At 60.1% G+C, this 13,027-nt stretch overlaps 1 protein-coding gene across 4 annotated transcripts in view; it reads left to right on the plus strand.

Annotated features, from left to right (window-relative positions):
- MAD1L1 (mitotic arrest deficient 1 like 1) overlaps positions 1-13,027 on the plus strand; it is a 243,949-nt gene that overhangs the window by 10,851 nt on the left and 220,071 nt on the right. For 2 of the 4 annotated variants that reach the window (XM_061402349.1, XM_061402350.1), the window contains 7 exons: positions 2,192-2,332; positions 3,770-3,949; positions 6,283-6,407; positions 6,877-6,958; positions 8,224-8,354; positions 8,674-8,788; positions 11,222-11,283. In XM_061402349.1, the coding sequence (XP_061258333.1) occupies positions 2,192-2,332; positions 3,770-3,949; positions 6,283-6,407; positions 6,877-6,958; positions 8,224-8,354; positions 8,674-8,788; positions 11,222-11,283 (836 nt within the window). Of the gene's footprint in view, positions 1-2,191; positions 2,333-3,769; positions 3,950-6,282; positions 6,408-6,876; positions 6,959-6,979; positions 7,913-8,223; positions 8,355-8,480; positions 8,522-8,673; positions 8,789-11,221; positions 11,284-13,027 lie in introns of those variants that run through there. The other 2 variants (XM_061402352.1, XM_061402353.1) reach the window with 2 other exon arrangements.

The raw sequence follows: 13,027 nt of genomic DNA on the forward strand, positions 1-13,027 counted from the left end.
GAGCCAGGAGTTTCTGTTGCTCTGGGAGCCCTGATGAGCCCATGTCTGGTGTGGCACAACAGGCTTGTGTGTGTATGGGTTCACTGGCTGGACAGTTGAATCACTTACTCTGTGTGTGTTGGTGAGCTAAGTTGCTCACTGCCGCTTTTTGGCATGGACTGTTCTTTATTCTGAAATTAGGTCATTTATATTTGTTTTTGGTGTTAAAACACCTTTTTTGAAATAGTGGTGGAAATAGATTGTAGTTTTTTTTTTTTTCCTTGGTCTTTGCTCACTGGCAGGATATGAAGTTGGCAACTGTGGTTTAAAACAGTGTTATAACTTTGTTGATGCAGCTCTCTGGGAACTTTTGGCCTGTTGGAACTAGAGTCTGGGATTTCCAAGGTCCCAGTTCCCACTCAGCTCTGACCTGAACGGCTTCCCCAGGTGGGAGGTCAGTAAACGAGAACTGTAGGCAGCTTGAGCTGATTAGAGCCAGGGGGCACAGGACCTGCCTGGGAGCCCTGACCCCAGACGTGTCCTGTCTCAGGAGTCTGTCAGCGGTCCCTCTCTTCCTGCCCACCTGGCAGGTGAGGGGAGCAGAGCAGCTGCAGGTCCGGGAGTCTGGAAAGGGAGCAGGTTCCCGCCTGCCAGTCCCTGCCCGGCTTCATTGTAGAGTCCTGCTTCTGTGCTGTGTGTCACTGTCGGCTTAAACGCGAAAATAGGACTCTCCTTCAAATACTTTTCCTGTCACCGCTCCAGGAGGGTCTGGCCAGCGGATCTGTGTCTCTGGGACCCCTGTGTGGCACCTTCACACCTGGGGCCAGGGTCCCGCCATCCTCTGAAGAAGCTGGGCCTTAGTGTCAGACTCAGAGTGAGACAAGAAGACTGAGTTTCATGGAGGGTTGCGTAGGGAACTCCCAAATGTCAGCAGGTGGGAACTGAAATGAGAGACTACATCACAGGGGAAAGAAAGGGTGGCTTTAGCTCCCGAAGGACGCTGGGGAAGGGTGGGAAAGATGTCTTCTCTCCACCGGGATTTCACACCTGTGGCGTGACTGACATGTTGGGGGTAACTTTTTGTTTGCAGGACTTTCCTCTGCCTTGTGGGATGTTTAGCAGCACTGTGGCCTCTCCCCAGGTGCCGGGAGCAGACGCAGACTGCCGCCCGCTTTGGGGTGCCCAGCAGTGTCTCCAGATGTGCCACGTGTCCCTGGTTAGAGTGAGGCACGTGCTTCTTCAACTGTAACGTGCATATGAACCTGGAGATACTTTAAAAGGAAGATTCTGATTTGGTATTGGCAGTGCGGCCTGAGATTCTGTGTTTCTGTTAGGTGCCCCGGAGATGCTGTGTTGCCAGTCTTAGAATGGGTGGGCTCCAGCCCACCTGAAGACAAGGCCCCGGCAACTGGTGCTCCTGTGGTGCTGTTGGCTGTGTCTCCTGAGGCCCTTCAGAGCTTCCATCCCCCCTTATTCTGAGAGGAGGACTTCTGATGGGCCCCAAACTGCCAGGCCCTGGCAGCCTCTCCCACTGAATCAAACGCTAAGTAGGAGTTGAGGCCATGGTGTTCTGCAGTTAGACTGAATAGCTCCAAGCAGCTGACCTTAAGGTGGGAGAGTACCTGGGTGGGCCTGACCCAGTCAGCTGAATGTTTTAAATCTGGGTCCAGAGATCAGACAGAAGTCAGAGAGGCAGGCAGGAAAAGGGTTCCCTGTGTGTGAGATTCTCGCTTGTTGGCTTTGGGGTGGAAAGGCCCTCGTGGCAGGGCGTGTGGACAGCCTCTGGGTCTGCCAGCCAACAGGAAGCAGGAGGGGGCTCCCGAGTCAGGGAGAGCACAGCTGCCAACTGAGCAGGCTGCAGCCTGTGGATCGTGTTCCCTGGGCGGGAGGCCGGCCGTGTGTGCCCAGCCGTCTGCTCCACGGAGCTGGTGGCCAGTTTATGGGCCCGAGCTGCTGCGTGGGTGGTAGTCTGTTAAACAGCACAGGAGACGGCACACGCTACCTGAGAACGTGCCTCCCTCTCCTGTCCCTTACCCCCTTCCTTGCTGCTCCCGGCTCCCACCTGGGGGCTGGTGCTCCCCCGTCCTCAGGGCTGAGTGAGGGCCTTGTGGGGAGCGGGGGCTCAGTGAGGAAGTGGCGAGTGAGCCCCTCGCCTCACTCGAGTGAGACAGCTGCTGAGGATCTGTCTTTCCTTTGCATGGGACCTGGTCAGTTGGAGGAGCGAGCAGAGCAGATCCGGTCTAAGTCTCACCTCATCCAGGTGGAGCGGGAGAAGATGCAGATGGAGCTGAGTCACAAGAGGGCTCGTGTGGAGCTGGAGCGGGCGGCCAGCACCAGCGCCAGGAACTACGAGGTGGGTTCAGGCGGGTGTGCCCAGGCCTGGCCGGTCGTGGGAAGTAAGAGCCCCCCAGCCGGAGCCCAGGTGCGCTGCCTTCCTGGCCCCCCGAGGCTGCGGGTTGGCTCTCGGGTGTGTCCTGGGTCCCCAGAGAAGGCAACATGAGGGGCTGGCTGCCGAGCCTGTGTGCCTGAGGAGGTGCTGGTGGGCGCTCTCCACTGGACGCCTGGCTGCCCTCTCTACTAGAATTGGGATACAGGTCTGGCAGGAGTGCCAGGTGGCCTGAGGCTGGCAGGAGAGTCACCAGCTTGCATAGGAGCCTGAAGCCCAGCCCAGACCTGGCCGCCAGGTCTCGGGGCTGCCCTGTGGTGGCCTTGGCCTGCCCCACCCACACCCCCGTTACCCAGAGAAGATGCTAGGTTTGACTCAGTGCATAAATTCCACACTTTCTTCGCTGTGATAACAGCACTTCGCCAGGGTTTTCAGTAAGTGCAAGCACGGGGCCAGCACCCACCCTCAGGGAAGCACGGGGCCAGAGGCTTTCTGGTCCAATGCTCTACCTGAATCTTGGCGGCATTTCCAAGGTCTGGGGACCTGCCTGGACTGTCGGGGGTGCAGCCTGAGTAGCGGTGCCCGTCCTGCCCTGTGACGTGCTGATCGGGTCCTGAACAGCCACTGCCCCTGGCTCCTGCGTTGTGGCAGGTCCCCTGGCTTCAGGGTCTCCCCGTTGTCGTCTGGGTGGGAGCTTCTGCAGCTTAGCTTCCTGAGGGCAGAGGTCAGCAGAGCGTCGGGCTCCATGTAACCAGGACTTGGTCCCTTTGCCCCTGGGACTCTGGCTCCCACTTTGTGGCCCCCTTCTTGGGCTAAGGGTAACCTCAGTGGCGACACGGGAACCTTTGGACCTCTGGGGATCATTAGAGTGAGGAGTCTGAGTTCTGTGTCTGCCTTTCAGGGCAAGCCACATGGCCTGGCGGGAGCCAGTGCAGGGTGGCTCTGAAGCTTTGTAGGAGCTGAGGCCCAGGGTCAAGTGTTCCTATCTGTGGGCTCCTGTCCATGCCACCTGTCGCTGCCTGGCCACCCGCTCTCTGGGGGCAGCTGGCTGATTGTGATGGCAGCCTGTGTGTAATCAGGAAGCTGCTGGGTTCCAAGCTCAGAGGCTTCTTCCCAGGGTGGAGTCTGAGGGAGATTTCTGTGCTCCATCCCCTCCCATGAGCAGTGGTCAGTGACGGATGGTGTGTGCCACATGCCCTGCCGGGGGGCCACTGGGAGACGTGCCTGTGTGCTGCGGGGCCGTGTGCTCACCTCAGAGGGGGTCCTGGCTCCAGCCCTGGGGCGGCTGTGGACTTGACGACCGGCCTCTTGGCGGCTCTGCTCTGGGTCTCAGACCTGTCCTGAGGGTGGAGCTGGGGGCCTGCCTGCGCAGACTCCCCTCACCAGGCCCATCCTTCTTGGCAGCGCGAGGTGGACCGCAACCAGGAGCTCCTGACGCGCATTCGGCAGCTTCAGGAGCGGGAGGCGGAGGCGCAGGAGAAGATGAAGGAGCAGCTGGAGCGGCACAGGCTGTGCCAGCAGAGCCTGGACGCGGCCGGCAGGAAGCTGCGGGAGAAGGAGGACGGCCTGGCCGAGGCCGGGGAGGTGAGGAGCCGCGGCAGAGGCGTTGCTTCTCGGGAAGGGTGGACGCGGTCCCACCCTCGGCCTGTAGCTGCAGGCTAGTGTCCCTGGTTGATTCTGCTCCGCCTGCATTTTTTGCAGAGGTGTGATCATAGCAAAAATACTAATTTTCCATTTTGTGGTTCTCAGTTAATAAGTTGAATGCTTTTTTAGTCTTTGTGATTATGATTTTTAGTGGTTGATTAATCCATTTTCAGTCACCTTCAAGGGTTCATTTTATGCCCACACATCTTGGTGTGGACACACACGGGGCGCATAGCCCCTTCTTGTTTCTATCGAATGATTGTATTTGGACAAGCCCCTAGGGGTTTGTGGGGTAGTGTTACATGATCACCAGTTCTAGGACTCTGTGGCTTTTGCTACCAGTTGCCGTGCTCTGCTAGGAAACGTCGAGGACTCTGCTTTCACTGTAGCCTTCCCTGTTACGGATGGAAATACTTGTGGTTCCCCCCCTCCCCAGAAGATGTAAATAGGTGCCTTTGGATTTCCATGTCTTTGATTATTAGCATCTGAGAATCTCTGTGGAGCCAGACATGGATGAACTGTAGTCCTGTCTCCACCAGCTGAAGGCTGGATGCATTTTAGAAACAGGGCCTGAGCGTTGCTGCTGGTGCAGGTGCGACTGCTGACCTTTCCTGTCCCTTCCGTGAGCTGCTCCAGGTCACAGGTGCCATGAGGAAACGGAGACGCTGCCGGGGGCGCCTGGGGGTCACTGGTGTTTTGTCTCCGTGTAGTTTTCTCTCCTTGATAGATCTCAGGAGTGGGCCCCAGCTTGTTTCTGCCTTGGCAGCGCTGGAGAGCCTGTTACGGTTGTCCCTGCATCTGTCCTCTGATGGGGATGCTGGCGGAGGGGAGCCGTGACGGCCTCGGACAAGCCCGCCCCCTGCCCCGGCGTGCGCCTGCCTGCCCCTGCCTGCGCCCTTTGCAGGCTGTTCCGGAGGTGGGGGCGGGGGTGTCCTGCACACGGCTTCATGAAGGGCCGAGGTTGCAGAGCAGACGGCGGTGGGCCCTGGCAGGGCAGAGGTGGTGGTGAGCTGGGACGGAGCCCTGCTGCTGCTGCTCTTACTTTTCACTCCCTTGGAGAAGCCCCCCCCGCAACCCCCGGTCTGAATTCAGGGCTGTAAATCCACGCCCACCCCGCCGGCCAACTGTGTTTTCTTGTCATGGTGCCCTGGATTAGACGCTTATGCTCTGAGGTCATCTCTCTAATGGCTGGGCTTCCCCACAGCTTTGTCCTCCGTGGGGTGGGTGTTTGATTGCAGTACTCAGCACAGCGCCTGTCTATTTAATTCAGGAAAAGTTGTCAAGGGATATGTTTATCGTTACATAGTTTTAGTACGCTCATTCTTCTTTGAGGCCCAGACTGATTGTTGTAAAAAGGAACCGTGCAGGATGTTAAGAGGGCAGGCCCCAGCCCCCAGCCCTGCCGTCAGCCTCTCTGGGGCCTGTCGGCGGCCGTGTGTGTGCACTCACACTGCCCTGGCTGGGCGGGCGAGGCCTGCTGCGGCCACCGTGCCTGCTCGGGGCCCCCGCAGACGTTGCTTGTGTGCTGGGTTCGCTGGTCCACCCTCTCGCCCTCAGCCTGTGGGTTGCTGTCTGGCCCTCAGGCTGACGGGGTGAGGCTCCCCTTGTTACCTTAGAGTGGCTGGCTGTCCTGTTGGAGGCGCGGCCTCCTGCCCCGGGACAGCCACAGCGGAGCCCCATCACCAGCAGGTTGTCTGGGGAGGCTGCGGTCCGCGCCCGTGTCCGCCCGGTGGGCTCGCCGTCCCGGGGCTGGGCTGTGGGCCCACCCACCCCTGCCTTCCTCAGTGACCTCGTCTGGCCTGGGCGTGCATCAGGCTCTGCGGTGCTCGGGCCGCTCCCGTTTGTCCTGAGGACAGCCTCCGCCCCCGCTCCTGCGTTCTTGGCGGGTGCCTGGCTGGTTCACAGGTAGCATCTTGTGCAGAGCTGGGATGGGGCAGTTGGAGAAGGAATCCAGGCTGAGAGGGAGAGCAGGTGTGGAGGGGGAGCCGTGCGTCGCTGCCGAGGACCGGGGCTGCGTGCATGTGGCCGGCGGGACCACGGAGGGGCTGTGGGGCCGCCCGGTGCGGTCGCACCCATCGTGGCCAGCAGTGTCCTCGTGCCTGAGGCCGTCTGTCATCGCGGCTCGGCTCGAGGGGAGGTCATGGGCTCTGAAGGAGGAGCCGGCTGGATGGGGGCCGGCTCTCGGGAGAGCGTTGGCCCCTGAGTTTCCGTGAGGGGCTCCCCTCCATGCCTGTGCCGGAGACAAGGGTGAGTGGCTTGCGTCTCGCTTTCAGACCATCACCACGTTGAAGGGGAGGCTCTCGGACCTGCAGTGGAGCGTGATGAACCAGGAGATGCAGGTCAAACGCCTGGAGTCTGAGAAGCAGGAGCTGAAGGAGCAGCTGGACCTGCAGTACCAGTGAGTGGAGGGCGGGCAGGGCTGCCAACTTCCAGGCCAGGTGTCTTTCCCCCCTGTGCCAGGCGAGCCTGGAGGTGCGGTGGAGACGCGCTCTCCTGTAGCTGGCAGCCTCTGCCTTACCTGGCGCTGTCTGGGCGGTCTGGCCGCTTGGTGGGCCGTGGACGTGCAGTCCTGAGCGGGCCCTGGGCTTCAGCTGTGCCTGGGCCGGCAGCAGCTTCTGTTGTGAGAACTGTGGAGAGAAAGGAGAACCTTGGGAAGGGAGCTTGCAGGTGGTTGAGACTTAACCACCTGCCCTGAGATTCAGGCCACAGAGGCCCGGACCCTGGGGCCTCCTTGCAGTAGGGAGTGTGTGAATGTGTGCGTATTTGTGTGTGAGTGTGCGCGTGTCTCTGCTGGAGAGCTTTGAGAGTGAGGACAGTTGTTGGCTTCACCACCTGCCTGTTTTTGCACGTGTTCCTTCTCTCAATAGGAAATGGCAGGAAGCTAACCAGAAGGTTCAGGAGCTCCAGGCCAGCCAAGAAGTGCGAGCAGACCAGGAGCAGAGGATCAAGGTGAGCGGCCCGTGTCTGGTGGGCTTCACAGTGCTGGTTCAGCCCCCTGTGACCCATGGGGCATGCTCACTGGCGTCCGGGGAAGTTAGCCGCCTGTGTCTACCGCAGCTGTTCACGCTGCTGGTCATCTCCTTGTGCCCCAGGCCCCGTGCCAGGTGCTGGGGTGTGGCAGAAAGTAAGAGGTGAGTGCTGCTCCCAGGAAGCTCGCACTCCGCGTGAAGGTCAGAATCAAGCACATAGAGTAGAAAGTAAGCGTGCGGCACCTCAAGTACCGGGGCTGCTCTGAGGACCGAGCAGGACTGGGCCGGGAGCAGCCTGCCCAGGTGGCACGGCCTGCTCAGGCGGACTGAGCAGAGCTGACCCCTTAGTGTTGGCTGAGCAACCGCCCGGTTTAGTCCTGGGCCCATGTTCTTAACCTGCTCTGTGACCTGTTTTGGAGTTTCGCCAGCTCCCCATGCAGCCTGGGGACTCCATGTAGGGAAGGAAGGCCTTGTTGTGCAACGACTCAGTCGTTACGCTGCACCCGGGGACAGCGAGCAGAGTGTGCGGAACGGTGGTCATCTCCATCCCGGGGACAGTGAGCAGAGCGTGCGGAACGGTGGGTGTCTCCACCACGGGACAGCGAGCAGAGCGTGGGGAAGGGTGGTCATCTCCATCCCGGGGACAGTGAGCAGAGCGTGCGGAACGGTGGGTGTCTCCACCACGGGACAGCGAGCAGAGCGTGCGGAAGGGTGGCCATCTCCACCCCGGGGACAGCGAGCAGAGCGTGCGGAAGGGTGGGTCTCTCCACCATGAGACAGCGAGCAGAGCGTGCGGAAGGGTGGTCATCTCCACCCCGGGGACAGCGAGCAGAGCGTGCGGAAGGGTGGTCATCTCCACCCCGGGACAGCGAGCAGAGCGTGCGGAACGGTGGGTCTCTCCACCACGGGGACAGCGAGCAGAGCGTGCGGAAGGGTGGGTCTCTCCACGGGGACAGCGAGCAGAGCAGTGTGGAAGGGTGGTCATCTCCACCCCGGGACAGCGAGCAGAGCGTGCGGAACGGTGGGTCTCTCCACCACGGGGACAGCGAGCAGAGCCGTGTGGAAGGGTGGGTGTCTCCACGGAGGCTTTGCTGCGCGTCCTTGTGCCAAGTGTGTGCCAGGCTCCTGCCCCGTGGGCAGCACTGCACGTGACTCGCGGGGGCTGTAGCCCTGGAGGCTGTTGAGGCCTGGGAGCGCTTGGCGTCTGTGACTGTCTCCCTCCTCTCTGTCTCCCACCTCCATCAGGATTTGGAGCAAAAGCTGTCCCTGCAGGAGCAGGACGCTGCGATTGTGAAGAACATGAGGTCTGAGCTGGTGCGGCTGCCAACGATGGAGAGGGAGCTGCGGCAGCTGCGGGAAGAGAACGCCTGCCTGCGGTGAGGGGCCAGGGGTGTGTGCCTCTGTGTGTGTGTGTGTGTGTGTGTGTAGAACGCCTGCCTGCGGTGAGAGGCCGGGGGTGTGTTTGTGTGTGTGTGTGTGTGTGTGTGAACATCTGCCTGCGGTGAGGAGCTGGGGACATGTATGTGGAGAACGCCTGCCTGCGGTGAGGGGCTGGGGATGTGTGCCTGTTTGTGCACACATGTACACGCACACACGTGTGCGCACACATGTGCATGCAGCCTTCTGGGTCAGGGCCTCTGCACTCGTCCCTGGGGTGTGTGGCTGTCTGAACGACTGTGCTTCTGGCTCTGCCAGGGAGACGCAGGACACCAACGGGCTGCTGCGGGAGGAGCTGGAGGGGCTGCAGCGCAGGCTGGGGCGGCAGGAGAAGATGCAGGAGACGCTGGTGGACCTCGAGCTGGAGAAGGAGGTGAGCCAGCTGGTCTCTGTGGGGTCCTTCACTTGCCAAGGGGACCCCACGTCCCAGCTGATCCACTAGAATGGCGGCTGTTGGGCTAATACGGTGGGTCGAATGGTGGCCCCTGCAGTCAGCCCTGTCCTGACCCCAGAACTATGGGAAAAGGGGACCCCTAAGGGTGCTGAGCACTAGCCTGTGGTAGGAGGTGCCCCTGGGGTTCCTGCTGGTGCGCACAGGTCCTGGTGGGTGCAGGAGTGTGTGGAGGAGGCCAGAGCTGTGTGGAGTGACGAGGACTTGCTGTGCTGCTCTTGGTGGCATTGAAGATGGAGGGGCCGTGAGTCAGGGAACTTGGGGCTTTCCAGCGGTAGAGTGTCCTGTGGAGCGTAGTCCCATGGCCTCTAAATCCAGCCCAGGGATGTCCTCGCTGGGCTGCTCACCTGCGGGGCTCAGGACAGCAGACGTGTGTCCTCAGCTACCGGGTGCATGGTTGTTGGTGTCAGCAGCCCTTGGAGCACTTAACCAGCTGCTGAGTGGGAGAGAGCAGAGGACTCTCTGGTGCCTGGGACAGACGTTGTTCCCCACAGAAGAAGCAGACTCCTGTGCTGAGATTCCTCTCCCCGGCTCTGCTGCTGGGACTCACTGTGGGCATTCTGTGGGACCTTGTGGAGATGGCCATGCACGTTGGTGCCAAAGCACCCAAGTTCTCCTGGGCAGACCAGTGCGAGGCCTCCAGGCGCAGGGTCTTCTGTCCTTCCACACTGAGTACCCGTGGTCACACTCAGTCACTTCCCTTTCTGGTTTGCCTGGTATAAGATATGGCACCAGTTCTCATGACTTCAGTCTGGTCAGCCTACCTCCAGCAGTTCCCACCAGCTGGGGCATCCTGGGGCCAGAGCACACGTTCTCTCAGACGCTTGATCATGTGGACACTCAGCCTGAAGCAGCGGTTCTGGAGACAAGCAGTTTTACTTTGCACATAGGTTGTTTGAGAGTTGGTTGAGCTTCTTTGGGGGGAATCACACTGCCTGGTTTCAGACCCTTCTGCGTGTGCTCGCTGGCTGGTGACCCTGGTAGATTACTTTACTTCTCTGTCCACCTGTGTAATGAGGAGTAAGTGTCTCCCTGTAGGGTTGTGAGGATTGAATAAGTTCACGCAAAGTGCTTGAACAGTGGTAAGTGTTGACTGAGCGTCAGCTGTAGTCATAGGATTATTAGCCAGGCTCGTACCCAGGACATGAGAGGGCTCAGGACATGCTCCAGCGGCCGCGTGAGTGCACGGAGCAGCACTGTGCTCGGCCTGGGGGGAGCTCGGAAGAGGCAGGTGGCCTGGAAAGGGGGCGAGACTCTGACATGTGGGTGAGCGTGCTGCAGCTGTGAGAATACTGGGCATGAGACCCCGCGTTCAGGCCGAGTTGGGGCGTGTCCTCCTGTTCATCCCAGCAGCCATGGCCCCAGCCATGAAGAATTGCTGCTTTTGAACTATGCTATTGGAGAAGACTCTTGAAAGTCCCTTGGACTACAAAGAGATCCAACCAGTCCATCCTAAAGGAAATCAACCTTGAATATTCATTGAAAGGACTGATGCTGAAGCTGAAACTCCAATACTTTGGCCACCTGATGCGAAGAACTGACTCATTAGAAAAGACCCTGATGCTGGGAAAGATTGAAGGCAGGAGGAGAAGGGGATGACAGAAGATGAGATGGTTGGATGGCGTCACTGACGTGATGGACATGAGTTTGAGCACGCTCCAGGAGTTGGTGATGGGAAGCCTGGTGTGCTGCAGTCTGTGGGGTTGCAAAGAGTCAGACACAACTGAGCAACTGAACTGATGGCCCAGCCTGCTCTGTGTGTGTGTTTTGGGAGTGGGATTGGGGCTGAGCATCCTGAGGAGCTCCGGGAAGACAGAGGAGGCGGTGGGGGCCGGGATCTGCAGTGCCCGGGGCCTGCTTCCTGGGGCACAGGCTGTTACTGCAGGACTGTCTGTGAGGCTCTCTCGGCCCCCAGCCCACAGTCCTGGCCTGCTGGGAGCCTCCCCAGTTACGGCCGGTGTGAGTGAGGTGGGCACAGGCTGTTACTGCAGGGCCGTCTGTGAGGCTCTTGGCCCCCAGCCCACAGTCCTGGCTGTTACTGCAGGGCCGTCTGTGAGGCGCTCTCGGCCCCCAGCCCACAGTCCTGCTGGGTGAGGTGCTAAACACTCAGTGTGGCTTCAGCAGTTGGGAAGCAGCCTGGGAGCATGTCGCGTTTTGGAGATGAGGGCAGGCAGTTGTGGAGGACCGGGGCCGTGATGTCACAGTGACTGTCCGTTTCCTGTGACGCTGTCCTCTCTGGGTCGAGTGTATGTGGTGGGAGGGGGTGACATGCTGTGAGGGGACAGCAGGCCCGTGCGTCCCTGGGTGGAGACACTGGCACAGAGCTCTGAGGGGTCTCCCTCTCTGTCTTTTCAGAGGCTCTTGACAAAGCTGCAGAGCTGGGAGAGGCTGGACCAGACCACCGGCTTGAGCATCAGGTAGGCAGAGGGTGCCAGGGCCACAGTCGCCGCCTTCTCCTCACGGGTGGCACCCTTGGTAAGCGAGCCTGCACCCCAGGTTCCTCTGGCAGCGGCCCTGCCTGCGGCTGCGGAGGCTCAAAGGGATGGAGCTGGGCAACTCTCCCTGCCAAGGACGCTCTCAAGGGCCAGCAGGTACTGCCCCAGTAGCGCTGAGCTTCCTTAAAGGGCTGTTTTTGTTTATACTGAGGAAGTAGCTGTTTTGTTGAGGGGAAGTAATTTCTTTTAGGTGGCTCTAACAGTTGAAATACACTGAGTCTTTAGGGGTGGAACAGGGAAGCAGTAACGGCGGGTAGTTTGCCATCAGGCCTCTGCAGCAGCCTTAGTGAGTCTGTCGAGCTGACCCCACAGGTGAGCGGCGGGCATCTTCCACCCCCCTGCCGCCTGGCCTCCTGGGGTCCTCGCCCCTTCTGGGGTTGCTCTGCCGCTGGCCTTCAGCCTCTGGGCCCCTTCTCGGCCCACACAGACCGCCTCCGCCTGGGTGCAGGGCTGGGAGGCTGGCAGTTTAGGCTCAGTCCTCGGCTCCCGGGCCCTGTGGGGGTGAAGGAGCCTTCTGTCTGTCTGCTTGTGTGAGCTGAGACGGCTGCTTTTCTGTGCCTCTCCTGTTGCTCTTGGAAACTGCGCCAAGACTGCGAGGGGCTGTCCTGTAGTTACACCCTTTGACTGCTGCCCCGAGACCTGCCAGTACCCCCGCGCTGTGGGCTCCAGGCGCTTGTCACTTGAAAATGCCCCGTTGTCTTCTCTCTGCCTTGCTGAGTCTCAGAGGACAGGCCAGGCTGCTGTTCCCGCCTGAACTCCACCTGCAGAGCTAGGCTCACATGGGCTGGCCCAGTGGGGCCTCTTGCCTGTGATTTCTCCTGCTGTCTGGGCTCACGAGCTTCCCGCCCGCTCCCAGGGAGGCTCTCGTCAGGAGGAAGCTCGTGGCTGCTCTCTTGTGCCCTCTTGTGCCTGTGATACCAGCCGCTGGGGTGTGTGAGCACCTGACCCTGTTAAACTGTGTCTGCCCATCTGTCTGAGCCCACTTGTCGTGGGGTCTCTTACGCCTTAGTTTCCACATGTATAAATTGAAGAGTTTTCTGGAATGTGGGCTTCTCACCACAGGGTCATGCTCTTGAGAATCTGACAAAACTTGTTATCTCTCCACAAAAGCACAGATTCGCGAGTGGGTGTGTATAAACGTGAGATTCTGCAGGCTGGTTCAGGGACCCACGTCTCCCAAGCACGGTCAACTAGCTCTGGTGGACGGTAGCCGCTGGAGTCCGGCATTTGTGCTGGTAGCAGCAGTTTGAGGGCCTGGGAGGCGTTTTGGGTCTTCAGGTCAAAGCGTGGCCACAGTGTTGCTCCTCTGGGGCCTGTTGCCACCCCAGGCTCCGGCTGCTGTCCGGTCTCCTTGGGCTTCTGAGAGCTGCCGCCACTAGGCAGGGCCCCTCGGCGGGCCTGGCTCCCTGCGGCCTTGGGGCCTGCTGCCTGCAGCTCCTGCCGGCCCACGCTGCTTCAGCTCGTCTCTGCAAGGCGCTCTCAGCCCTGGAGTCCGAGCTTCTGGTGCTTCAGACTGAGTGTCCTCCACGTGGACTCTGCTCTGGACGGGCTGTGGCTTCTCTCAGGTTCTCAGCGGGCTCTGTGGCCTCGCAGAGGTTAGGAACTGCGAAGGGTCCACCCAGCATGACATTGGCCACCCTTTTCCTGTTTGGAGATTTGTTAAATC

The sequence above is a fragment of the Bos javanicus genome, chromosome 25 (assembly GCF_032452875.1).
Source record: "Bos javanicus breed banteng chromosome 25, ARS-OSU_banteng_1.0, whole genome shotgun sequence".
Taxonomy (NCBI): Eukaryota; Metazoa; Chordata; class Mammalia; order Artiodactyla; family Bovidae; genus Bos; species Bos javanicus.